The 27,084-nt window shown below is 36.3% G+C and overlaps 3 protein-coding genes across 7 annotated transcripts in view; 2 read left to right on the top strand and 1 right to left on the bottom strand.

The window, feature by feature from the left end:
• Nucleotides 1-406: 406 nt before the first annotated feature.
• LOC121734847 (chymotrypsin-2-like) lies at nt 407-5,021 on the bottom strand. Of its 2 annotated transcripts, none has more exons than XM_042125475.1 (5): nt 4,976-5,021; nt 4,294-4,522; nt 3,708-3,945; nt 3,054-3,224; nt 407-595 (listed from the first exon to the last, which is right to left on the bottom strand). In XM_042125475.1, the coding sequence occupies exons 2-5, from the start codon at nt 4,419-4,421 to the stop codon at nt 440-442; spliced, it is 693 nt and encodes a 230-aa protein (XP_041981409.1). In that variant the 5' UTR covers nt 4,422-4,522; nt 4,976-5,021; the 3' UTR covers nt 407-439. The 2 variants fall into 2 exon arrangements, with proteins under 2 accessions (XP_041981409.1, XP_041981408.1); XM_042125474.1 differs by lacking the exon at nt 4,976-5,021 and adding an exon at nt 4,627-4,682.
• Nucleotides 5,002-9,098, top strand: LOC121734846 (zinc finger protein 845-like). The gene is made up of 4 exons (XM_042125473.1): nt 5,002-5,105; nt 5,206-5,974; nt 6,453-7,120; nt 8,387-9,098. Exons 2-4 carry the CDS (start codon nt 5,215-5,217, stop codon nt 9,071-9,073), a joined length of 2,115 nt encoding a protein of 704 aa, XP_041981407.1. The 5' UTR covers nt 5,002-5,105; nt 5,206-5,214; the 3' UTR covers nt 9,074-9,098.
• Nucleotides 9,099-11,137: 2,039 nt separating this feature from the next.
• The window catches only part of LOC121734924 (1-phosphatidylinositol 4,5-bisphosphate phosphodiesterase), a 70,927-nt gene continuing 54,980 nt past the window's right edge, over nt 11,138-27,084 (top strand). For 3 of the 4 annotated variants that reach the window (XM_042125566.1, XM_042125567.1, XM_042125568.1), the window contains exon 1: nt 11,138-11,340. The gene's annotated coding sequence lies outside the window, so the exon portion shown is untranslated. Of the gene's footprint in view, nt 11,341-13,424; nt 13,448-27,084 lie in introns of those variants that run through there. The other variant, XM_042125569.1, reaches the window with a different exon arrangement.

A 27,084-nucleotide genomic window follows, 5' to 3' on the forward strand; every position in this document is an offset into this window, starting at 1 on the left:
AACACGTAAACAAACATTGGACCTTTTTAGAAGGTTCGAGTATGTACTTGCGCACCACGTGTCTGTATACCATGTACCGTAACAATATATATACTTACATAATTATACACAGACAGACCGACACGTCAAACTAACAAGTTACAACATCCTTTTTATTGTTCCGTAGCCAAATGGCAAAAAATGGAACCCTTATAGATTCGTCATGTCTGTCTGTCTGTTTTTTTCTTCGAGTATTAAAAACAAAATGATCTACTAGTGTATTATACGTATAGTGTGAATTCTGAAAAAGTAAGCATTAAATACTTATAAGGAAAGGAGAATTTTGTTATAATTGTACTTAATTAAAACAATTCTTCAAAATATAATTATTATTTATTAACAACAATCAAATAACCACCAAGTAACAGCCAAGGTCAATAACAACTAACAATCTTATCAATCACAAGTTGTTCCCAACGGTATCCAATATCCAGCGCCTATACGCGCTGACTCTGACGAACATGTCCGGTGCACCCACGGCACAGGGGAAGCCCCAGGACACGATGCCGATCTGTGACCTGATCTTCTTAAGGATGAGGGCACTCCCGGAGTCACCCTGGGAAAATATACCACGTTTGAGCATCAGAGGTTTTTCTGTAGGCTATGGGGATATTTATGATCAATTTCTACCAACTAAGTATATTCCATCCAAAAAATGTTGATCTAACTGTAACGCTTATAGTCCCAGGCACTCCCAGGACTCCAAGGCCCGGGCCTTAGCACAGATTACTAAATAATATACTGCCGCACAATTCATAAACGCAGTAAGTACCACTTACTGCGTTTATGGTTGTTTTAGATATTCGAGATGCTGACGTTAAGCTCTATAATAATCAAAAACCCATTTTTTCCTATCGTTATTACAAAAGCCAAACCATATTAACATAAATGCAGTAAAGAGCAGATTTAAGATTTATGTACTTAGTAGGTATAACCGCAGTAAGAGTACTAAAAACTTAATTTTACGTGAAAACCCATGCTTACTGAATAAGCAACATAACAAATATGCAGTATGTGCCAGTTACGTCATTCTTGTTATATTTCTAAAATTATTAATTTAGTCTTGCACATAGTATACATGCAGTAAGGTCACTTAAGCACTAAAAAAATTGTTTCCATGGTCAAAACAGATGACTAGTGCTTAACATTAATGCAGTACTTTACAATTATTATACTGCATACATATTAAGGTTCACCGAAGTGTTGTTTAAACTGCAACATGTTACAAAGGCACTAAATGACAATAACGGCATTTATAGTATGTGTGCGCATTGGTTTATCTTAAATACGTTTATTATATTAATGACGTGAACTCAAAAATAACGGGCTTAAGTCTATCTTAAATCTAATCTATTTAAGTCTTACTATTTTGAACACAGGTCTTTACACTCTAGTGGCTGTAAAAATATAATAAAAAGCATTTACAAAAGTAAGTTATCAATGTGAGATCAATAAATCAAGTACCGTACTTATACCTAAATATTATGTACCTACTCAGTTAAAAAAAATAATTAAAAAGTGCTTGCAACAATTTTTTAAACATTGAAAATAAATACTTAAGTCTGTAAATATTGATTTAAAATGTAAATGAATTAGTTTTAGTATTACCGGCAAATTATACCAAAACCGTCTTCTATATTCGGGCATTAGAGGAACTAATTTTTGGTTAAGTAATTGCATTCTTTGTGGTTTCTGGTATTCCTTTCATTTGTAATTTTGGAGTGGGCTCTGGAATAGATCATTTAGATATATTTTTAACCTTCAAAAAATCTAAGTACATGTTTGGAAACTATCAGCAGACATGAATGTGTGCCCGGGCTTTACATCTCAAATATTTATTAAAAAAATTTGTTGTAAGCATTTTTGAAATTTTAATTTTTAACTGATATATATTTATCTAGGTATAGGTATCAATTGCTTCATTGATGTCACATTAATAACTAACTTTTGTATAGTAGACCTATCCAGAATCTGATGGCAAATTTTGATGGCAGAATTAAAAAATATCCTTGATTATTGGATAAATTTTAAGGGTTCCGACCCAAAGGGTAAAAACGGAACCCTTTTATTAAGACTTCGTTGTCTGTCCGTCTGTCTGGCCGTCTGTCTCGCCGTCTGTCTGTCTCCAGGCTGTATCTCAAGAATCGCTATAGCTAGACTTCTGAAATTTTTATAGATTGTGTATATCTGTTGCCACTATAACAACAAAATATACAGTTAATGGAATCAGGCGTTACTTTGCGGAAATCCATTGTTTAAATTTAGTTTCTTATTATTTTTAGCAATATTCCGCGAAAACAACTACCACCTTTAAGTAAATGAGTGAGTGTACGCATAGGCATGCGTACAGCACCTCCCTCCTCCCACACTGCCTATGCGTACACTCGCATGCAAGAACCTGCAAACACCACCACCACACAAGCAATAATGTTGGCAAATCCGTGCAAGGTTGAAAACCTCGACGCGCGTTTCGTCCCAACAACGGAGCATCCTCAGGATGTGGACTCTACGACGGACGTTTCACTTATCATTGCATTTACTAATCCGCTGTTAAATTTTTACTGTGGGACATAAGTATTTTAACAGTCTGTTTAATTTTCCAAGGTCCGTTAAGTAATGCCTTGTTAGGATTTAACAAACAGAGGTTGGTGAAATTGGGTCTTATCATTGCATTTACTAATCCGCTGTTAAATTTTTACTGTGGGACATAAGTATTTTAACAGTCTGTTTAATTTTCCAAGGTCCGTTAAGTAATGCCTTGTTAGGATTTAACAAACAGAGGTTGGTGAAATTGGGTCTTATCATTGCATTTACTAATCCGCTGTTAAATTTTTACTGTGGGACATAAGTATTTTAACAGTCTGTTTAATTTTCCAAGGTCCGTTAAGTAATGCCTTGTTAGGATTTAACAAACAGAGATTTGTGAAATTGGGTCTTAACATTTTAACAAGCTGTAAACACTAGACGTTGGTGAAATTGGTACCACAGATTACTAAATAGTTGCCTTTACATACATTGCACATGCCGTGTCCTGGTGAGTGGTAGGTACAGATCTCGCGGTGGGGCTCCACGGGGGGTGACAACCAGCCGTGCTGCTCCTTCTCCCGGATGCGGCGGACGCACTCAGCGCCGCTGATGGTGGACACGTTGAGGGCTTGCAAACGGTCCGGAATTGGCATCATGAACTGGAAATGATGAGACGATAAGATTTACATACTAAATAACAGTGGGCCCGCGCACGGCAATAAAAATGTTTCTCACGCTTAATATCAGTTGTCATAGTAATTATATTACTAGTTACTACACGTTTTATGAAAAATAGACAATATCAATGGTAATTTATAATTGTAACAGGAGTGGCAATCTGAACAACATTAGTCGACAGTTATAGATGCGATGCAATACAATACGTCATACGAGATGGTGGAAAAGCGAAAACCAGCAGAGGCATAAGTTAATTTTATGTTCTTGCTACACGATTGTAAGGGCCTGTTTCACCACACACTGATAAGTTCCGGATAGGCTCTGGCTATCCACAACCTATCTGACAGATACTCCATACTCCATCTGTCAGATAAGTTGTGGATAGCCTATCCGGCACAGTTTATCAGGAAGTAGTGAAACGGGCCCTTAGTGGAATATTTAACCAATGTCTACTATTTACTCACATCGGTAGTCCCCCAGCCAGTCACTACGCACTTTACCGCTCCATCTATCCAGTCGAAGTTGAGAGGCAGAACCTCCACTCTATCCGACAGCGGTATACCAGCTGTCTTCAGGATACCAATATCGTCCTTGATGGACAGCGAGTCCCAGGTCTTGTGGATGTAGAAACCGGTGAATTGGAGTGTCAGCTTCTTGTCTATTATATTGTAGTAGTAGCTGCCAACTACTCCTTGATATGAACTGGAAAAAGCCACATATTAGAAACTATAAAATCTAAATATGTAGGTAGTTATAAACCGTGGTTATTTAAAACATAGAGAAACATAAACATACACTGGTTATAAAAGAGTAATTGCTTTAATTACCGTCATTGCCAATAATTTTTATAAGGCGCTTAATTTTTTTCAAAGCAAAGGCTAGACTTAGCTTAGCCTTGTACTATTATCTACCTATTCTGTACCTTAGCCCTTAGTATAAGGGCCTTATAATATACTCATAATATCTTACTACAACTACATTATGTACAGTTAATAGGCTAAGAAATAAATAAGTATAAAAATTTAAGAAGAAGACTAGAGTAATACTCACGACAATAGTTCTCCCCAAATGACGGCAAATTCTATACAGTGGGCCGCAGTAAGTACGTCTTTTCTGGTGATGATAGAACCACCACACATCAATGATTTGATCCTATCGCCTATGACGAGTGCGACCATGTGATTAGCTGAACCTTGGGGGGCATCCGAACCCCCAACAATACGGGAGCCAACATTTGGATAAAGCCTGGCATTTTTGGATGACACGTCAAATGCAAGGCCTGAAAATTAAAAAAAAAATACTTATACTTATCGCTTCGATTAAAAAGAAAACTTTTGAACTTAGAATTTTGTGAGCTGATGAAAAATGTTATTTGCAAATTACCATTGATATGGCTTCCAAGGAACAATATAATCAAAGCTTGTGCAAACATGTTTAGTTTATGTGAATAATAGAGAATGTTTTTGTATTTATAGTAAAAGTTTTATCTAGTAGGTATATGCGGTTATCGTATTAATTTGGAATCTGTCATTACACGCTAAGGACAACCCTGGTTAAACTAGTCATTTCGTTGTTGTCGCATCTAGATAAAAACCTACTCATGTTTTTGTTTTCATTTGAGTACCGATTAAAATCTAATAAGTGCGTTAACCTAGCACGGAGTACTATACCTACCAAAGAAAATAAATACTTTTATATTGAAAAGATGAATATTATTTATTTTGTTACTTACAATTTTACTTAAAAAAACACGGCTTTCAAAACAATAATCGCATCAGCTGTCACAATATGAGGGTAGTTATAAAATTAGTTTGAAGTAACTTTAAAATTTTCCGACTCACTTCACAACCTAACTGCACGTGGTAAGTGAAAAATTATTAAAACTAATACCCTTAAATTTTCATTATACGATTACCTTTCCGTATAAACACATTTGTAATAGTACGATGTTTGTTTACAAAGGTTACGATCATGGAAAACGTAGACAGCCAGACCGATATGATGTACCCGGTGATTTTCATACCGAAAAACTGTACGAATCTCCAGACGGAGTGCGAAGCGACGGATAATGTGTTCATAGACCTGAATATAACGTCTTTGGACACGGAGGGGAACGAGATGAGCATCTACAACGGGTTCTGTAACGTCAAACTGGTGGACAGCTACGACGTGAACGTCCAGGAGGTGGATTCCACCCAGCCGGATTCCCTGGACATCTCCTCCGAAATCCAGATACCCAACTCGTCGTACAACCAGTCCCAGGTCTGGATCGACCCGGCCCGAAGCCCCTACGTCTATAATAACTACGAGGGAGTAGCCCAGGAACATATCCACAACTCGCGAATCACAGTGGAACAACACAACACGTATATTACTCAAAACGTGTATAATTATACCGAAATCAACGATTATAGCGATCAATTCGAGCACAAGAAGTTTAGGAAGGTGCAGGAATTGAACCAAATAGATTTATATAAGGACGATGAGATAGAATGTGAGCAGCTGGAATGTACGGAGATAGTCGAAGAAGAAATCGAGGATCCTGTTAAAGACAATGACGCTCTCAAGCAGCTCATGTCGACAGAAATTCAGCCAGTTTCGAAGCAGCAGAAGACCATTTTGTACGTCGGGGACGATTCCCAGTATGGACAGACAATACAGAACATTGCTATCAACGACCCGAATGTAGAATGCGTAGGTAACGTTGAAGACGGAGAGTATGTCTTAGATGGTAAGTGTTCCTAATTTAAAATCCTGTGGGTCAATTATTCATGGTCAATTCACATTGCTAGGTGTCATTTTACATGAGTCATTCAAATTTGGAAAGACAGGCATTGTGCCGAGAGCGCGGAAAATATGTCAATTGTATGTGTATCTCTTTGTTTCGTAAATGAGGTTCACTTGGTATCTAATGAAAAAAATAGTACTGTTACAATGTGAATTTAGGTTTGTAGTTACAACGTACAGTTTGACTATAGACATTGTGGCTAGCTGCTAGACTAGGATTTTAGAAATTTTAATATAAAATACAATAATAAGGCGTGATTCGCTTTATTTTAAAATAACATTCTTATTTCTCTAGGGGTGAATGAAGAACGAATGGAAAACTAAATAAAAAATATATTCACATCAAACGTAGTAATGTATTTAATATTTTTAAATATTTTTAAAACTGTAGTTATAGTAAGTATATTTATTGTTGTTAACAGAGAACAATGAAAGCACCAAAAAGAAATATCAATGCGATAAATGCAAGCAAATATTCTACAACCTAATAACTTTTAAACGTCACGTAGTCAGCAGTCACAGCCATAAACTACCAGTTATTGAGACAGACACGACGACTGAAGTCAAATTCACTTGCTCCGAATGTGGTAAAAATTTCAAAAGCCAGGAGAAATTCGAATTACACTGTGTAGCCCACGGTGACCCGGACTTGGAATGTGACAAGTGCAAAAAAGTTTTCGCATCGAAGTTCACCCTTCGTACCCACCTCAAAATCCATAATAGAAAATATTCCTGCACTCATTGTCCGAAAACGTACACCAGCGATGATGATTTGAAAAATCACATGGCGAAAATTCATTTCGTATTCGCATGCAACCAGTGCGAGTTCACGTCGAATAGTTATTCATCTTTGGACCTACATAAAGACATTCATAAGGTGAACAAAGTTATGAGCGATACGGAGTCAGCGGTGTCCGTCGATTCATCCAGTAACCATTCCATAGTGCTCGATGAGGACGAGGATATGGAGGAGTTCCTCACCAGAGACCAGCAGATCGAGGAAGCGGAGTCGGTGATAGCTAAGGTCATAAGCAATGAGATCTTCCTCTTACACGCGAAAAAGGCAAGGAAGCATCGTAAGTTTAACAAGGTACGTATCCATAATAATATTATTAATGCGTTATTGTGTGAGCTATAATGGTTTAGAGATATTTTGAGACACGGGAAAGGACATATTTATCCTGGTAAATGTACAGTTCTCTCATTAAACGAATTTTATGATGAATCTTCAGTCAATAACCTTAATAAATAATAAAGCAATAAAGCATGAACCTAATTAATATAAGCTGTATAAGATAACAAAATGACAGGCACGATTCCCATCGTATATTTCTGTGTATTTCGGATAGCGGAGCATTCAGTCGATTGGCCTTCAAATTAATTGGATATGGGATAACCATCTCGACTCAAGATGTTGTAGACTCAACGACAAGGCCCATTTGAGTGGCTGATCACTGGGGGATTGGAAATCGGGAATTCTTTGATAGAATGAAGAGTACCGTAGACCTATAAAATTTGTGTAGAATTTGTGAAGTAGTAGAATTTGTGTGTCTCAAATGATTAAAGGATAGTTTTTTTTCATGAGAACTTTTTTCAGAAGGAACAAAAATTTTGAAAGAAACATTAAATTATGAATTATGAAAAAAACTATCCTTTCTTGCATAGCTACTATTTCTGAATAATTTCTGAATTATAAACGTAATCATTTGAGACCTAACTACACAAATTCTATACGGTACTCTTCATAATGCATTTTTTGTAATATTGAAATGTTTACAAAACAACTACTTAGGTAAACTTTAAATCGCAGACAAGATTACATTATTGTAAACACTTTTATCTTCACATGGTGAGTAATCAACTAATGAATGAAATTAATAAGTTATTTGTTCACATTTCCTTGAACGAGACAGTTGTGTACAGATTTATGTGTGAATTAATTTCATTATCGAAACTTTCGAGGACGTGGGTAGTGGGTACCCTAGACAAAATACTTATGAGAAGGAAAAGTTTCAAAACATAAAAGGTATATACAAGTAGTTATAGGATTGATAGAAATAAGAAATTTTATTGCAGATCTTAATTATTTTTATTGAATGAGAAAAGTAAATGTACCAGATACTACTTACTATTTAGTTAAAATTAACGTTTCTAGATAAGTAAAAGTTTTGAAGTTCGAGATTACGAAGACTTACCTATACGACTTTCCATAAATCGATTTATTTTAATTAAGTATAGTATCTTCCGTGTAGAACTTACTAGTGTAATTGAGAGTTTTTTCTTATTTTTTTTCTTGCAAATTAAAATAATAATAATAAAACATAACACACAACAAATAGTATTATTATCATTTCAGAAATGTGAAGTATGTCAAAAGACCTTCGACCGTGTTGGTGATCTCAAGAGGCATCTCATAGAGCATGTGATAAGAAGCACGCTGGCCAAAACGCCGATCAGTAAGAATGGAACTCTCACGATATTATGCGAGGTATGCCAGAAGGAAACCTTTACAAAGATAGATAAATACAAAGCTCATCTAAGGGAGCACGCGAAATTAACGATCTACAAGTGTACCTTCTGCGATAAGTCCTTCAGTGACTCTAGCAACTTCTCGAAGCACAAGAAGATTCACGGCGCAACATTCTTCCAATGCGATCTCTGCCAACGTAAGTTTAACTCCAAGAGGATGATCACCCAGCATCTCGAGTATCATAGGAACCACGATCCGTTACCGTGCTTCTACTGCAACAAGACTTTTCACTTCAAGTCGATGCTAAATAAGCACATCAAATTCGCTCATATGCAGGAAACTTCGAAGTTCCGCTGCCGCTTCTGTCATGAATATTTCCGAAGTTTGAAGGAGAAATGGGATCACGAGTGGACAATTCATAACGTTAGGAAAATCATCGTGGACTGTCTGATCTGCGGGGCCAAGTTCAGGAAGTATTTGGAGTTAAAACGACATTGTCACGATGTACATGAACTGGAAATACCTTTGGCAAAAAGTATAATGGGCAACGCATATGTCGCCACAAGGGACTAGATAAAAATTCATAGCTGGTCTATGACGAAAATTAGGTATATTCTTTTCATATTTTTTTTACTCGTATTATGTTTGTTATTGTTTTTTTTTGTACTTAATTTATTTTGTATGTTATTGTTTTGTTTTTGTTCCTTTGTATGTTAAACTACTTATAATACGGGAGCCCTAGAACAAATTTGTTTTTGATTACTATCAAACAAATTTTTTGTGAGTCCTACAAATAAAACACCATATTTTAGGACCATCGATTCAAAGTATGAAATCTTTTCTATCTCTGTTAGCTACCACTTTCGAGATTTTTCGCAAATAAAAATGTCGTTCGTCTTATCAAAATGAAGCTTCTTCTAGGGATCCCGTACTATTACTACAGATAGCATTACAAAAAGAATACCCATAAAATATTATTATAGTTAGAGATTACATAGTGTACTATTTTACCAAACTTTATTAATTTTAGAAAACTTTAAAATCAACGATATAAATTTTTAGGCCTTTTAAATGTGGTTAATTATTATTATTTGTTTATCAATAATTATTATGAATTCGTCTTTTGCATTAGTGAAAGATCAAAGAAGGCTCTAAAATAATTACATATATTTTTTTTATACGTTTAACGAAATTATTTGTAACTTTTATGATTTAAGTTATAAACTTATAACTTATAAGTTATAACCATAGCTGGGCATTAACTCGTTAATCCGTTAATCGTTAATTAACGAAGTTAACATTTTGATTAACGGATTAACTTTTAAGTTAACTTTTAAAAATATTAATGGACTCGTTAACTTCCGTTAATATGCAGAAGTCTGTTAATCGTTAATCCAATGCCTACTACTTACCACACGGCACCGCGGCGCAGCGCAAAAACAGGTTCAGACAGTTAGTATGAAACGACAAGTGTCGGGCGGGCGGGCGGCGCCGCTGCAAGCAGCGAGTGAAACAAAAACGCGAGTGAGAAGAGATTTGTTTCGTTATATCATTTCATCACTCAGCGCCGGTGCTTATAGAGAGTGATTTGTTTATTGTTGCATATCATTTGCATATTGATAAAGACGAGTGCAGTATAATTTAGTTAGGTAGAATACAATAATATAGAAGTATTTTGTTTTGTCCCTAACATTTTAACTTCTAAAACCTTAAACCAACAGGTTTTGTACGTACACTAACGCAATGATATAAGTTACAACAAGGCCATATTACATATTAACTGATTAAAAATTATTGTTAACTTGCGTTAATTCGTCCGAAATGTAACGCTTTAAAATTTAACGAAGCTAACTTTTTTTAACGGATTAACGATTAACGAAGTTAACTATTTGATTAACGGTGCCCAGCTATGGTTATAACTCAATGCTTTTATTCAACCTCATAAGACTCATAAGTCGTAACTTACATACATGTGTTGTGTGAACTTACTTCAAATATTGTTATTATTATTGATTATAAGGCTTACCTAATCATGAATTTGATATACGGAAGACGAAAGTTACATCAAACAAATTACATGCATTATTTTCTAGTAGTAAAGATTTGTCTACGTTGTATTCTCGAATACTTTCATTAGTACATAGTTAGGTACATACTTTGTTTAAATTATACATTTTTTTTTAATCAATTAATGTGTAAAGTCAACTTTTCTTTATGTTTTGTTTATTACATTTTTAACAAAAAAATATAAGTAATTACTTATACCTACTTAGTTAAGTTCATTTATTTGTTATTTTCCTTTTATTCATTAATTTTCTTTTTAGATTTTGTCCTAAATCATTAATTTTCTGTTTAAACAATTAATTTTTTGCCTTCAATCACTAATTTGTGTTAATAATTTTTGAAATTTAACTGTCAGTTAACTAAAATCTAAATAACATACTACTAAAAGGTAAAAAATATCACCAAAAATAATATAATATTACATTCGGTCAAGAGTTGAATGATTTACGGCCTACGAAGTACGAGCGACCTTGGCGAACCGCGCGCGCGACCGCACATGCGCACCGCGGTTCCGCGGGTCAGCCATAGACAATCTCGGTCTTCGTTCACTTCATGTTGAATCAGTTGAATCATGAATGTTCATTTCATTCGCTCACAGTCCGCGAGGCCACGGTCCACGTTGGTCGTGTATTTCGCTAAATAAATACACATCGGAGTCTGTAAATTGGAATATTCACAGTTTCTAATCGGTACCATCAGTTTAATGAAATAGAATTTACATTGCGAGTTCCATTTGTTCGTTATCTGAAGGAGAAAAGGATCATTTAATCTGGCAGGTCAGTATTGGATAATCTAAGATCACGTTTTACTAGTGCTAATAGAAACTACAATGCGTTTGTTTTTCACTTTGTTTATATTATTCGTAATACTGTACGTCATAAATTACAATAATGATTACAACTTATAAGCCAATTTCCTTGAAGCAGTGGATTGCGTAAATGTTATTTATAATGTAGCTAAATATTATCATAATCAGAAAGGTGAAACAATGAGTTACAGAGCTAGAAATAGAACTTATAATTTTATATTAATTAGCTAGCTAATAATTAAGAATACACAATAATTTAATAGTACTAGATATAAACTAGATTTTCTATAATCTTTATCTACCTAAATGTATAATCAATTTACAACATCAGCTAGGTAGGTATGTAGAGTGTACTACGTATATATTTTATAAGATAAGTAATAAATACAATCCTAAATACCTAAAATAGCAATTTTGTAAGTAAGTAAATCACAAAGTTGTTGTTCTAAATTCAAATTCTATTGTTTCTAATTCTTTGACTTAAGTATGTTTAATAAAACATTAAAATATTTAAGTAGTAATTAACGATGCTAGATGCAGTTACCTGCAGGCTGCAATTACTTCGAAGCGCCGAAATTAATTTAATACCGTCACAATACCGTACACCGTACATTTTTTCGGGATTAAAAACTAACCTGTATCAATTTCCGGGGGTGTATGTCTGGCACACTCCACACAAAGTTCGATTATAGTTAATAGAAGTCACTAAACCGATTTTGATTGAATTTTGTTTGGAAGAGTTCCGTAAATTGCGGTAAAATGTAATATTTGTCACGAGATTTGCGGTTTCTGCACTATGAATACTAATTTCAGTAAAAATGGGACCCTATTAGGCGCTTTGCAGACGACGGGGCGGGGCGGGCCGGTCAATTTCGCCGCGAACGATCACACAAAGGGAATCCTATATTACCAACGCACACGGCGGGCAAGAAGACCGCGCCGCTGGTACCCGTCGGGCACTGGACGTGACGTATGTCGCACACACGTGGATCACACAAACCCTTTAGCCGAAACTGTCCTTAACCAAGCCCTGAATAAGTTCCTGCAGAAATTGCTTAAGTTCCCGCTCACGCATTACTACATTGTTGACTGAGCTAGTATTCTGGTAACAATGACGCATTTCTCCGCAGGTATAGTTCGCATGGGGTACTTTAACACCCCAGTACACAATCTAGTTGCATATTAATAACTCGAGCACGGTTAACGGTACATCACGCCTCGCGGGTCAGCGCGCTTCAGTCTCGGGGTGTCGGGGGGTCATGGGGGTCATAGAGGACCCCTCGCGGTTCAGGGGACACTTACGAAGTGTATTTTTAACCCCCTCAACTTCTTGATGTTATCAGCAGTGGGTCATATTTAAAAACTTATTTAATGGACGTCATGCGAAAACCTCTGAACGAGTTTTGATTGAAATTTGCCCATTGGTAATACATTAGCCGCTGAATTATCAGCTAATACGTAATACATTTTATCCCCGGAAAATACACGGTTTCCATGGAATGCTGTATGTACGCTGGCAGAAGTTAGACGTTACATAAAACGTCCCCAACATGAATAGAAGCCCTATACACAGGCATTTTATTACATTAGCTAAATGGGATTATTACATAATATGTGATTTATTGTTTATTTATCAGAATTCAATTAGGAGATAGGTATCTTTTATAAACTTACTTTCACCTACTTCTATACCACAAAGCAACGCATTACGCAATTTTCAGTGTTGCACGGACCATGGGCGATGTGCTTTCCATCAGACTAAAGGCCGGCAGCGCACCTGCAGTTCTTCTTATGTTGCGAGTGTCCATGGGCGACGGTAGTTGCTTTCCATCAGGTGACCCGTTTGCTCGTTTTATTTCAAGTTTTAAAAAAAGACTAGTATTGCCCATGTAAAACACGGGAGCAGGCATACAATTTCTTCGTTTATCTATCAGTTTACTTGGTCCATTCTACCGTAGGAAAAAATGATTTCTACGGCTGCCATGCTGCAGTCAGCAGTACCGACAAGATGTCTTGAAATTTCACGAAGTCCACACTTTAATCTGTCACAGTATGGACTGACTCCAATAAGTTAAGTAAGTACATTTAAATATTTTTAAGTTCGCTATTACATGGTCAATATTTTAACACCATCGTGGGTATCGCAGACACAATTAGATTTTCGAGATTGTTATGCCATGTTATGCGGCAGCCGGCTGCCGCTTGGGGATCGATGGGTTAAACGACCTAATCATACCCAACCCTTTCAAAGTGTATTGAGCGTGACTGTGACGTCAAATGTGACGTCAGAGCTCGCCCTTCGGAGGAAAATAATATTTTAGTAGGTAATATTCTCCATCCGTCAACAGGGAACGGTTCATCACGTCGCCGATATTGACCTCAGTGGCGTAATGCTTAGTTCAGTCATCACTCATCAGTGCATGTCGGAGGTTGCGGGTTAAAATCTTGCAGGGCTAAAGAAATCTACAAATCGCTTTATTATAATATTAGATTTAAAAAAACATTCTTAAAAAGAAACTACAAGTTTTTAGTAATTTTAACGTAACTTTTTTACAGCAGGCCTGTACTATGTTCTTCAGAATGAATTCTTTTGTAGTCGGTACCAGCTAACTTACGCGTGAGTTCTATGATGTACGGAATCTTAGCAATTTTGGGTTTGATACCAACAGACAGACACACTTTCCTATATATAATATTCGTATGATGATGATATTCACCTCCAGTTTATTAGATGTAAACTTTGTGTGAACTGCGACCTACATCCGAATTCAAGCCTGAGAGGATTAGCTATGAGTTAGCTTCATACACTGTACAAGGGTGACTACGCTTGCGTTGTATTGTGGAATTCGTGGGACTTAATAATAGGTTACGAACTACCTTTATCCTTCCGTTTACGAATCCCACAATAAAATGCGTACGACTTAAAGTTTCAGCGAATGAAACCTACCAGCGGGGGTGGCATAATAAAAATAAGAATCCAGTGAGTTCTTTTGCCACTAACGAAGCACTATGCTTCGTTAGTTTCGACAGCGAAGCAAAAGATGTCAAAAACGTATGGATTTGACATAATGCATCGCTAAATGTCAAGGTGCTTGCGATGCGTTATGTCAAATCCCATACATTTTTGATTTTTAACTTTGCTGTCGAAACAATCGATTGCAATAAGATTAAGCACTCTGTAAGTCTGTAAAACTATTTTTACTATTGGTTTTTATGAAATTCCCTCGCTAGCTTTATGTAAGTATTTTAAAGATGGAATTTCAAAGAAATTCATACAAAGCCCTTAATTTACAATTATTTTAAGGCAACAGTAATGTAGCCCTCAATTTGTTTTTCCTAAAAATGTCTCCACTCTCCAAAAATTATGTAATTTTTTCTTCCTGTATTTCGTTTCGTAGTACTTACCTCATAACATAAGTCATAATATATACTTACAGAAAAATTTCAGACATTTTTAACAATGCCTGGAAGTACAGACTTTGGATAGGGAAATGTCCTCAAAAACACCCAGAACATGGTATTCTCAGTGTAATACAAATACTGTTTGTTATCAGAGCATTTAATATTATTATTAGCTGCCTACTGCCGAGAGGATATTTATTATAATCATTATGTCATAATAATAAAAGATCAGACAGGGTCAAGTTGAATTCACTAGCTTCGATAACATCTATTCTAATATTATAAATGCGAAAGTGTGTCTGTCTGTCTGTCTGTCTGTTACCTCTTCACGCCCAAACCGCTGGACCGATTTTACTGAAATTTGGCATGGAGATACTTTGAGTCCCGGGAAAGGACATAGGATACTTTTTATTCCAAAAAAATGTACGGTTCCGCCGCGATAAACGAGTTTTGGCGCAACGGAGTTGCGGGCGTCATCTAGTCAAAAATGTATGGGATTTGACAATTGACATAACGCATTGCAAGCGCCATAACGCTAAGCGATGCGTTACATCAAATCCCATACATTTTTGACATCTAACTTCGTTATCGAAACTATCGAATTCAACTTGACCAAGCATTCTGAAAATTATTATTTTTAATTTTATTTTAGACAAAGATATTATATTGCTCGTAACTCGTAAGTCGCAACTACATTATAACGAAGTTTGTATGATAAACACAGTCCTTATTTCCATGCTTTACACGTCAGGATTATGGAATAATAGCCTCTTTCTTGTATATCCTATGATTTTCTTAACTATCCTTTTCCTGAGCTCAACGCCCACACAATATTTTAGTAAAAACGAAAGATGTAGCAAACAGACAAACAGACAGAGAGTCTGACATACAGAGATGAAATAAATTATGTATACAGTATGAACGGATATTCATACATACAATACATAATTTATTTTTAAAGACGCGACGACAAACATATTTTGTTTGTGTACAATTTATTTAAAAAAATTACCGATACTTACATGTATGTATTTTTTGCATCTCTACTAGAAAAAAGCAAAATAAATAACAATAATTCTATATAAATGAATATTAGTTACCTAGTGTATAATTAGTTTATTGGATGTTATACAAATTACAAATAGGTCTTAGGTAGGAGTAAGGCAAGTAAGCTTGTTAATGGGTCCCTTGGGTACTACCTCTGGAAGAAGGGTTGCAGTAGGTAAATTTTAGAATTTAGGGTAATCCTAACTAGAGTATAGTTAGGATTACCACGAAGGTCTTTCACGAAGACCCCTTGAATAATTTAAAAATGCTTAGATACTCGTAATATCATTAAATATAATTATGAAAGTGTCTGTCCGTTTCCCTTTTTCCACCTTTCACCTCCTTATGCCTTAATCACTGAACAAAATAGGTTGTAAATGTATATACAGTATATGTCGCAGTCATCTGGTTTAATCTGCGATTCGGTTAAATGACTAGTACATTCATTGAATGACACCATTCAATTGAATGACTAAAGGACAACTCGTCAAGACGTTGACTGTGATGTTTAACGTTTTGACTAAAAGTCATAATAGTGAAGTCGTTAAATGGGATGCTTTAATTTTTTTAAGTAGCCGTTGACGTTTTTAAGTACAGCCGTACGGGGGTAGTAATAGGTTTATCCACGCTGTTATATTATTTTATTACAAGTGAAGCACTTTCTTGAAAAAATTTAAAAAAGTGAAATTTGGCGCCATATTTAAAGTTAATTTAATCGACAAAACACAGTGCTATCTGTGCGAGCTATTTGACGCCATATTTGTTTTAGTGACTACTAGCGTCGCAGTGGGAAAAAGGTGAAATACCTGACTGAGCTCACGTCCGCTATCTTCAAAGGGCTATGTTACAAATCGCTTACTAGTTGGACGTTGAGTGACGATCGTTCAATCGACGTTTGGCCGAGTCATTCAATTGAATGGTGTCATTTAATGAATGCGCTAGTCATTCAATCGAATCGCAGATTGAACCAGATGACTGCGACATATACAGCATGACTGGAGACATGATCAATACTTGAGGAGAGTACTCGGTACTCGATTCTCATCATAATTATGTAATAAAATTAGGTACTTAATTTTTGAACAAATTTCCCTTTAAATAAATGAATCATGGACACTTAGTAAAATACTATGCAGCCGGTGGTCCATGCGTTGGGTAAATAATTATTTAACTTTAAGCTACATTTACTCAGTGATCAATTGATATTATTTTCTTATATATTTTTTTCAGCTAATATAATAGCCAAATATCACGTCCTCGAGTATCGAACATGTCTCATCAGCCATGCTGTATAAATAGGTTGTATAATGAATTACTGAGATTGTACTTTAAATCGCAGAAAAGGACATAGCACAGTTTGACAACCATTGGAAATGATATAAATACATAATTAAAAATTATCCATATTATAATCTATCTAATTTAAATAATAATTCTAAAGGTTTTTTGACAGAGGTTTATCTACTAACGGCCGTTCCCAATATTTGATCTATCTCTGGTTTTGCCCTACTAGAGATAGGAATAGCTCACATTAGACATTAGAGACATATATATTTTATGTCAATTATGAGCTATTCCTATCTCTAGTAGGGCAAAACCTGAGATAGATCAAATATTGGGAACGGCCGTTAATCGCTTTTGATTGGCTTACATAATACATCATCATTCAGCACACATTCTAAAACTGGGCGTGAGACACGCAGCTTTTCTTTTATTTCGCAGTTATAATATGGGATCATAATATTAATACGCGAACGAAAAACTTTGTAACCCTTTTTACAAAAATTGGGGAAACGTAGCTGCATGAAATTTTGCACAGTTATAGTGTATATGGTGAAGGAGTGCATCGAACTAATATTATTTTGAAAATATGCTTTTATCATACATTTTTTTAACAAATAAAACATTACACACACTACAACACACACACATGAGAAATGACAGATTTTGAGTGACAAGCCTATACATACGAATTATACTCTTTTATTTATGGTTGAAGTCTGTTAACAACAAGTAGACAAATTGAAAATGGATTATAGTTTTTTTTATTGAATCTAAGATACTATTAGACAATGCTTACACGGCCAGTCTGAGATCAGCTAAGTCCCAGAGACAAAAGTTGAAAAAAATGATAGTCTATATTTTTTACAAAATATAGGTAGTAGTCCTATTATCGTTGAATTTAAGGTCGAATTTCGACCATTGGGCGATCTCTAGTATTATTAAATGCACATCAGAATAATTTTTCAGCACACTACCTTAACTCCGCTAATTAACTGAATGCATACGAGAAAAACTAATGCTGATCAAAAAAAAACAATTGATTAACTGAACATGTCCTTCAAAAAAAACTTAAACATCATACAAAACGAGACGACCTTTATAACCGAATTCACACCAAAAATATGGTTCATACATCAAATATATTATTTGTAAAACTAAAATTTAAATTGTTTATCAAAAATACTAACTAGCACTCTAAATTGGACAATCTTACAACGGAATTTCTAAAAACTATATCGAAAGTAAATAAAAATTTATTATTATTGTTTATAAACTGAGTTACCATTCACTGTGCCAAAGTATTGTCCATGTTAAGTTAGCACTTGATGATTTTTATGTGTCCTTAATTATATTATGAACATAACAGATTAAATTGGGTTTTATTTAGAATGTGTTCCTAAAAGTAATTTAGGTGATGATTTTCCTTTAAAAAGTTGTAGTATGTTTGTTGAACTAAGGAATAGGCTAGATGATTTTTTTCTTATTGGTAATTGAAAGACCCTTAAAAAAAAGAAACATCGCTGAAAGAATGACTCTGATAGCTTAAAAATTCATCAAGATATGACAATTCAAACATCTCATAAAATAGACCTGCCCGAAACGCTCCATACAAAGTGCTATGAAAGACTGACGTCACTCTTTCGTAGTTTGTACGCATCGGGTGACAACTTTGTTCGATAGGTATATCAAATATTGCGTTTATGAAAGTGGTTTCATAGCAAAATTTGCTTTTAATTGCATAAGTTATCGATTGGTATACAAATATTAAGAAATTTAATTGAAAAAAAAATCGACTTGATTATCTAACTTTGAAGGCGCATAACAAAAAAAATAAAAATGCTATCGAGCTATAATTTTGGGAACACTTATTTTTCACCGTGATTTCTTTATTTTATTAACAAAACTCGCTAATCTTTGACCTTGTCATCATCCCTATTGTTAGATATACTATTTTAATAATAGTTATTCGTTCAGTAAAACAGTTTCGCAAATAACTTTAAATAGTATGCTGAATTCGCATTATTTAGGGTGCATAATTAGTGTGCAAGTCAGTATTTTTGGTGAAACTTTCAAATATTTTGATCGAGAAAAGGGAATATATAGATATTGATTTAAATACATGCCTTATAATATTAGCACTAAAATGAATGTACTTGTATGTCCCTGGATCATATTAATTTCTCGTAATAAATAAAAGTTAATTATTAAGCACCACTATTGTAATGCTCAGCTGTGAGAAGAAAATTATTTATTACAAAAACTCCTGGTGCATGTGAACAAACATTAAAATATAATGTGTTCTTACTTATTAGCATAAATTTTTTTACAACATAAAACAGCATTTTACTAGCATTATATTTTTGTAATGAGTACAGAATGGGGCATAAAAATGAACATTTTATTATTTTTCTTTTGTAGTCATCATTCAATATCGCATAATATTGTAAAGCAAAGGAAACTTTGACAATTTTGACCCCCTCGTGTAAGAAGACTTCACCCCCTCCTTTTACGACCTGCAATGAAATAGTATAATATTATGTTACATGTAGAAAGCAATCACCGCATCTCAGGATATTATTCTAGATCTAGAATAATCTGTAGTCTGTATCTTCCTTCTAAGAGCATTCTCAGACTATGGAAAAACTATCCACTCTGGTGATGCGAATGTCCATGGGGGGCGAGTGGCGACTATCGCTTACCATCAGGCGATCCGTCCACTCGTTTCCAAATTCATTTCAGTACAAAATTTCATTTAGACGTGCCTTATCAGATGATCATAATGATGCTTTAAATAAAATTGTGTTACTGTGAGTGAATGAAAGTTTCACGAGCGTTAAATCTGAAGACTGTACTGTACCGTCCGCAAATACCGGTCAAGCGTAAACCCTTGGTCCACGTGTAGACTAGATTATTATTAGATTGAAATATCGAAAAATCTAAAGCCTTATTTATAGGAATGTGTATTAGCATTTTCGGCATCAAGAACTGCCCCGGGGCAGGGCAGACATGGCGAACGAAACGAAAGAACGAAAATAGCCGAAGTAATTAAGAACATAAACTACGTATTGCACTAGTACTAAAGTCTACTAAGTCTACGTGCTTCGTGGATCATCGGTTTTGTTCGGCTATTTCCGTATCCATTCGGGCTGCCCTGCCTGCTCTGCCCCGGGGCAGTTCCAGATGCTGAAAACGCTATATCTTTCAATCACCTCTTCACCTCTTGAATTGCTGGACAGCTGATTTCGATTAGGTAGGTAATTTGAGGACCGAGAAAGGTCACAAGATAGTTTTACTAAGAGGTTTTCGTGCGATAAACGTGTAGCTACATTATGTAAAATATTGAAAAAGCGATAGTCTCTAAGACCTAAGAGTATATATCTGCCCGTACCTTTTCACGGTTAAACTGTGAGACCGAATTTTAATATTTTGGAAATAGAGGAAAGATGCACGAATTTCTACGCTCGCTTACAACATCTACATAATAAGCCAATTTATTCCAAAATCTTTTAAATACTTTTTCTTCTGTCTTTACATAGATGTAGAACAAAGATATCGTAAACAGACTCCATTGCCCTCCCTTTCCCCTCCCCCCCGCGGCTGAAACGATTCTGAATTCATTAGAACCGCTAAGTAGGCTTCTTTTGTTTCGTGAAAATTGGAGCATTTGTGGCCTTGAGATATTTTTTTTTAAATTAGAACAATACAATAAAGAGAGTAAAATAGGGATTTAGTATTTTTAGTATACTTAATGCCTTTATAATTCATAAAAATATAAGGGATTATTAGGTAGATAAACATTTTATTAGCTTCCAAGTCCCAGACGGGCAGTTTACTTATTATTTTGAATTTTTCTATTTATTGGTGATTGGCTAAAACCAAAATATTAACCAATCAACGTCGATGTGATGTGGTAAACTCCTGTCAGAAAACTTCACAAACCGCAGTTTTGCACCGAATCCTAACCGAACCCGTGGAAATTCCCCAATCCCCACCCAGCTCTGGAAAAGGTGTAGACTATTTCTATAATGTAGTACGAAATTTGGTTTCCGTTATGTCACTTGTTTTTGTCCTCTGTGAATCTTCATTTAGAGAAATACTGTGGTTCTATGTAAAATGAATGTTAAAAAGCCGTCCCGGAATCTCATGATCATCGCCATCAAGCTATCCTGAAAAAAAATATGCCTCAAAAAACTGTACGTTACGTCCGTTTGGAAGGAAGCTGGCCATATTTGTATCGTTGGAAAGTCTCCTAAACGGCCGTCCCACCAAGGCAACACCACTTTCTGTCAATTTTCATGCCATTCCAGCAATACGGCTCGCAGGACCATTTTCCCTAATTATAAAATGTCTGTTCTCGCCGCTTGATGGAGGGCAATTACATTAGTGGGTCACGGCGTGCTCGAAATTGCTGACCTTCTGGAAACTTCTTATGAGTTATGTCCGCGAATCGACACATTACCTTGTTGTTTCGAGTACTAACGGCCACATTCAAGAGTCAAGAGACATTAATGATCACTGAAGATTTTAACATTAAAATGTATAAGGCTTCTGCATATTGTGTCCTTTGTACTCTGAAGTCTAAACAGACAAAAAGGTGCCGTCGCAGCATCCAGAAATTGGGGGGGTGTGTCATGAAATTTGGAGGGGCTCACAAAATATGCCTATAGAAACTACAATGTTATGTCTTTTCTGCCTTTATGGAAATAGGCAAATCTAAAATTGAGCAAAATCGCATTCGTAGGTCCGCCATTATAACTGATTTTCTCCGAGAAATTATTGGTATATTATGTACTCTTTAGTAGTGTTCTAGTAGTGTAGACCCTGAGACCCTGTCCAGAGTTAGTAGTCTATGTAGAAAGTTTTAACCGACCATTAAAGCGATGTATCGTAATCTTCCTCAATTTCATAACGTACTAGCTATTTGACCGAGCTTTGCTCGGTATTCGATGAAAATGTAATTTTCTAAAAATGATTCCTTGCTAGATCGATTTATCGCCCCCGAAACCCCCTATATACTAAATTTCATGAAAATCGTTGGAGCCGATTCCGAGATTCCAATAATAAATATATACAAGAATTGCTCGTTTAAAGATATAAGATAAGATAAAGCAGTGGTTCCTAACCTTTTAGTCATGAGGGACCATTTTACCAAATGTTTGTCTAGCCAGGGACCACCCGGTTGGTTTACCTAAACTAAGGGTTAAAAAAAACAAGGACAACTTTATAATTAGCACTCATTTTTTTTAGTTGGCAAAAATCTAAAAGTTACAGATTTCAATTAAATGTGATTTTAGTGACTGCACATAAGTATTATTAGGATCGCTTCGTGGACCACTTGGAAAGTTGGAATGCCCCCAGGGACCACCAATGGACCGCGGACCACCGGTTAAGAACCACTGGTATAGACTATTGTCCGATACCGCTAAGTGCTAACCCCAAGGCCGTATAGTTTATTACTCAAGTCTTTGGAGCCTTATGCTAATAGCAATAAGGCTGACATTATATTGTTGTATTGCCGTACGCAGTTTATACCAGATTTACGACTTTGATACAGAAATAGCTCATTGAGTGAAATATACCTGGATTGAATCATCATCATCATATCAGCCTATTATATAGTCGTCCACTGCTGGACATATCACATAGGCCTCTCTCAATGAACTCTAAGATGACCGATCTCCTGCTACTCGCATCCAACATGTTACATGAGAGATTGAATACTGTAGGTTAGGGGTACCCAATCTTTGTCAGCCTGCGGCGCAGTTACAAGTAAAATATTTTGTCACGGCGCCCTACTTTACCTAGCTATTAAAAAAAGATATTTCGTGATTATGTTAGGTTAAGCAGGTAAAGAGTAATAAACAAATATTCAATCATCTACCTGATTTACATAATTAATATTATAATTTAATTTTATAATATTATGTGGTTTCGGATAATGATGGAGGATCGAGTTACAGCGCCCCTCTTGCCTTTCCACGGCGCACCAGGGCGCCGCAGCGCACAGTTTGGGAACCCCTGCTTTAGGAAAAACTAAGATAGATCATAGAACATAGAATTTACTAACAATTAGTTATTAAGGGGAAATAAAGAAGTTTCGAACTTCGAACGACACTTTTAAAAGCTTCGTTCGAAGTTCGAAATCAAGAATGGAGTTTGACATTTAACTAAAAGAAATGTTGCTGTGATTGCAATCGCCTGCGCCATGGCACTTCGCTGGCAACTTTTTTTTTATGATATAAGGGGGGGGCAAACGAGCAAACGGGTCACCTGATGGAAAGCAACTTCCGTCGTCCATGGACACTCGCAGCATCAGAGAGCTGCAGGTGCGTTGCCGGCCTTTTAATAGGGTAATAGGGGAGGATAGGGAAGGGAAGGGAATAGGGGAGGGTATGGAAGGGAATAGGGTAGGGGATTGGGCCTCCGGTAAACTCACTCACTCGGCGAAACACAGCGCAAGTGCTGTTTCAAGCCGGTTTTCTGTGAGGACGTGGTATTTCTCCGGTCGAGCCGGCCCATTCGTGCCGAAGCATGGCTCTCCCACGTACAAAACTTCGTTATCGAACTAGCAAATGCATTTTGACTAAGCACTTAATTATATTTTCCCTCTTCTCAGTAGGTATCATTATATTATCTGCACACCTCATCCAAATCATTAATCAGTTCAGCAGCATAACAGTGAAGAGGTTACAACTTACATGTGATGGAGGATCACGATGTTTATACTATGTCTAGCGAATGCATTTTAACTAAGCACTCAGATGTCTCTCCCCTGGAGTCTGGACTGAGTATGATTATCGGTAATCTGCCCTTCATCCAAAACAGTTCAGTAGCTTAACAATGAAAACTGAAGTACAGACTGACACACTTTCTCATTAATAACGTTACTAGGATGAACTATATCGTCATACAAGTTATCCATTCATATCTAGTGAGCGGAGTTTGTTTACGTGAGTCACGCCGTCTAAATATAGCTGATGTGTTTGTGTTATCATTCCGTGTTACGGTTAACTGTGTGGATTACAGTTTACTGCAGCGGCTCTCAAACTTTTTTGGTGGAGGAACCCATTTTAAGAAGAGATATTTTCCACGGACCCCCAAAAATAATGTTTTGTTTAAAATGAATTGTCATCATTCTGGTGTCTGTTGCATTTCTAAAAACTATCTATTTTTAGCGGAGCCCTTACAAGGCCATTGCGAAGCCCCAGGGCTCCGCTGAACAAACTTTGAGGACGACTGGTTTACTAGATGCCCGTAACTTCGTCTACGAAGTCAGTTTACCTCTCGGGAACCGGAAACCGTACATTTTATCTCGATGATCTATGGAGAAGAAACCTACATTACCTTTCTCACATTTTATGAAAATCTCAACTTTATTCTATTACCAGGACACATTACAATGTAAATTAATGTGTTAATGCGATTTTAAAAGCACCATAATTTTTATCCGACAAATTATTTCGCAATTCGGGATTCTGATAAGAGCATCTGTTGACCTTGATAATGTATTGTATTATCAGCACTGTAAATACAGAATGTAGCCAGTAGCCACTGTGTTGTTAAAAGCAAAGTCGCCTAAAACAGAAAAGTATTTACTTACACTGCATTGTTTTCCTACTTTAAAGTTATTTTGAATCACAGAAGTGTACTAAAACATCATCGACGTGATTCCGAAAGTGTCAACAGATCTTTTTTTTTTCAGTTTAAATGGCTTTCGGTTGGACCGACCGGGGGCTTATGACTTATGAGTTATGATAGATCATACCTACTATAGCACAGTCATTCTCAGAGTGTGCTCCGTAGAGCCCTGGTGCCTTGTATTCCCTTTCTCTCATCTATATCGAGCGATAAACAAATTGGTTTTAGAAATTAACAATTGTAATGAAATCCTTTTTTTTTTGGGATCCGTCAAAAATGTCATTTGACAGTTCTTAAAAAGGTTCCGCCACCAAAAAAGTTTGAGAATCGCTGCTAATTGCTATACTAAATGAAAAAAAAAGATTTTGTGAAAATCTAAAACTTTGTCACGTTTTCGTTCCTTATGCCGATATCATAAGTTAAAGGGTTGTGATCGCGAAACGTGTATACACGTGCTCTTATGGGTAAACGGCTTTGTTGAGAGCTTAAACCACGTTTAGGGTTTATTGAGCTATTAAAGGAAATTGAACTCTATTGTTTTTGCTCAGAGTTGTAATTCAACGCTGTTTTTCTACCTGGATCGAATGTATCAGGGGCGTGATTCTCATAAATCGGATGTGATTTCGATCTTAGGCAATAAGAGAGCATCTAAGGTAGATCTTAGGCTAGGCGATCAGGAAATAAAATTACTAGTGACTAGTCAGGACTCAGGTGTCAGGACTATGACAGCAGTATCAAGTAAGTCCTGTCTTATCATCAGGATCAAGTAATTAAGTACATACTAATAATTATCGACGTAAGCGATCACAGAAACGTATGGACATCAGGCTCTTATGCCACGTCGAAAATGAGATACTCAAGTCTCAATCCACACTAATAATCACCCAAACCGCTGAACCGATTTTGTTGAAACTTCGTGTAGAGAGGGAAAGGACATAGGGTACTTTATATCCTGGGAAAATGTCGCAATAAACGAATTGTGGTGTACTGTGGAATCACCTAGTGTATGTATTATTTTGTAGTGTAATTTTGTACTTTGTAGTCTCATAAACTTTGTTACCAGCGTCTATTCGTAGATTTATTGACATAGCTATTGTTTGTCAGCAAATGTTAGTAAGCCCGAGCGGTCAGTTTTGTTTGGTCAGAATATTTAATAGTTCGAAATTCTAATAACCAAGTTTCTAGTGTATATTGTACTTAGAATTTGTAAGTCTAGTTAGAACTCGTAGTTATGTAAGTTACCAACAAACTGTTACAGTATTCTAGGAACTGAGATATAGGACGACTCCACTTTGTTCTATAATCTATATTCTAGCAATAATGAATTTAAATATATACACTATATTTAATATATACAATATACAGGGTGTAACAAAAACAAGTGATAATAATTTAGGGTGTGTACGTGTTCCTTGTAGAGAGTTCACTGTGAAAGTAGCAGCTCTGAAATACCAAAATTTTTTTTCACTTTTGTATGGGGAAACTCGTGACGCTCGGGCCCTTGCCCATACAAAAGTGAAAAAAAATGTTCGTCTTTCAGAGCTGCTACTTTCACAGTGAACTCTCTACAAGGAACATGTACACACCCTAAAGTATTATCACTAGTTTTTGTTACACACTGTATACACTATATGTGGGAGAGCCATACTTCGGCACGAATGGGCCGGCTCGACCGGAGAAATACCACGTTCTCACAGGAAACCGGCGTGAAACAGCGCTTGCGCTGTGTTTCGCCGAGTGAGTGAGTTTACCGGAGGCCCAATCCCCTAACCTATTCCCTTCCCTACCCTCCCCTATTCCCTTCCCTACCCTCCCCTATTCCCTTCCCTACCATCCCCTATTCCCTTCCCATCCCTACCCTCCCCTATTACCCTATTCCCTCTTAAAAGGCCGGCAACGCACCTGCAGCTCTTCTGATGCTGCGAGTGTCCATGGGCGACGAAGTTGCTTTCCATCAGGTGACCCGTTTGCTCGTTTGCCAACTTATTTCATAAAAAAAAAGATCCCGCGGTCCGTAATCTGTATGTTCCTGCATCAAAAAAGATCCTTAGTCCTTTAAAAATGACGGGGTCTACTTAATCTGTGCCTTTCATTAAAATCCGTCTAGCACCGAAGTAAAGCGTATGACGTTACTTATATTAGATTAGACACTAGATGTCGCCCGCAACTCCGTTGCGCCAAAATTCGTTTATCGCGCGAGAACCGTACATTTTTCCGGGATAAAAAGTATCCTATGTCCTTCCTCGGGACTCAAAGTATCTCCATACCGAATTTCAGCAAAATCGGTTCAGCGGTTTGGGCGTGAAGAGGTAACAGACAGACAGACAGACACACTTTCGCA

Source organism: Aricia agestis, chromosome 16, assembly GCF_905147365.1.
Source record: "Aricia agestis chromosome 16, ilAriAges1.1, whole genome shotgun sequence".
NCBI classification, from domain to species: domain Eukaryota; kingdom Metazoa; phylum Arthropoda; class Insecta; order Lepidoptera; family Lycaenidae; genus Aricia; species Aricia agestis.

Bases quoted from the DNA above. Each gene is read 5' to 3' on its own strand.
- LOC121734846 (XM_042125473.1), top strand. From the start codon at position 5,215: ATGGAAAACGTAGACAGCCAGACCGATATGATGTACCCGGTGATTTTC. The intron at 5,975-6,452 runs GTAAGTGTTCCT...TGTTGTTAACAG, and splicing joins CGGAGAGTATGTCTTAGATG to AGAACAATGAAAGCACCAAA. The intron at 7,121-8,386 runs GTACGTATCCAT...TTATCATTTCAG, and splicing joins AGCATCGTAAGTTTAACAAG to AAATGTGAAGTATGTCAAAA.
- LOC121734847 (XM_042125474.1), bottom strand. From the start codon at position 4,675: ATGTTTGCACAAGCTTTGATTATATTGTTCCTTGGAAGCCATATCAAT. The intron at 4,523-4,626 runs GTAATTTGCAAA...TTTAATTTTCAG, and splicing joins CCTTGGAAGCCATATCAATG to GCCTTGCATTTGACGTGTCA. The intron at 596-3,053 runs GTATGTAAAGGC...ATATTTTCCCAG, and splicing joins CAGGACACGGCATGTGCAAT to GGTGACTCCGGGAGTGCCCT.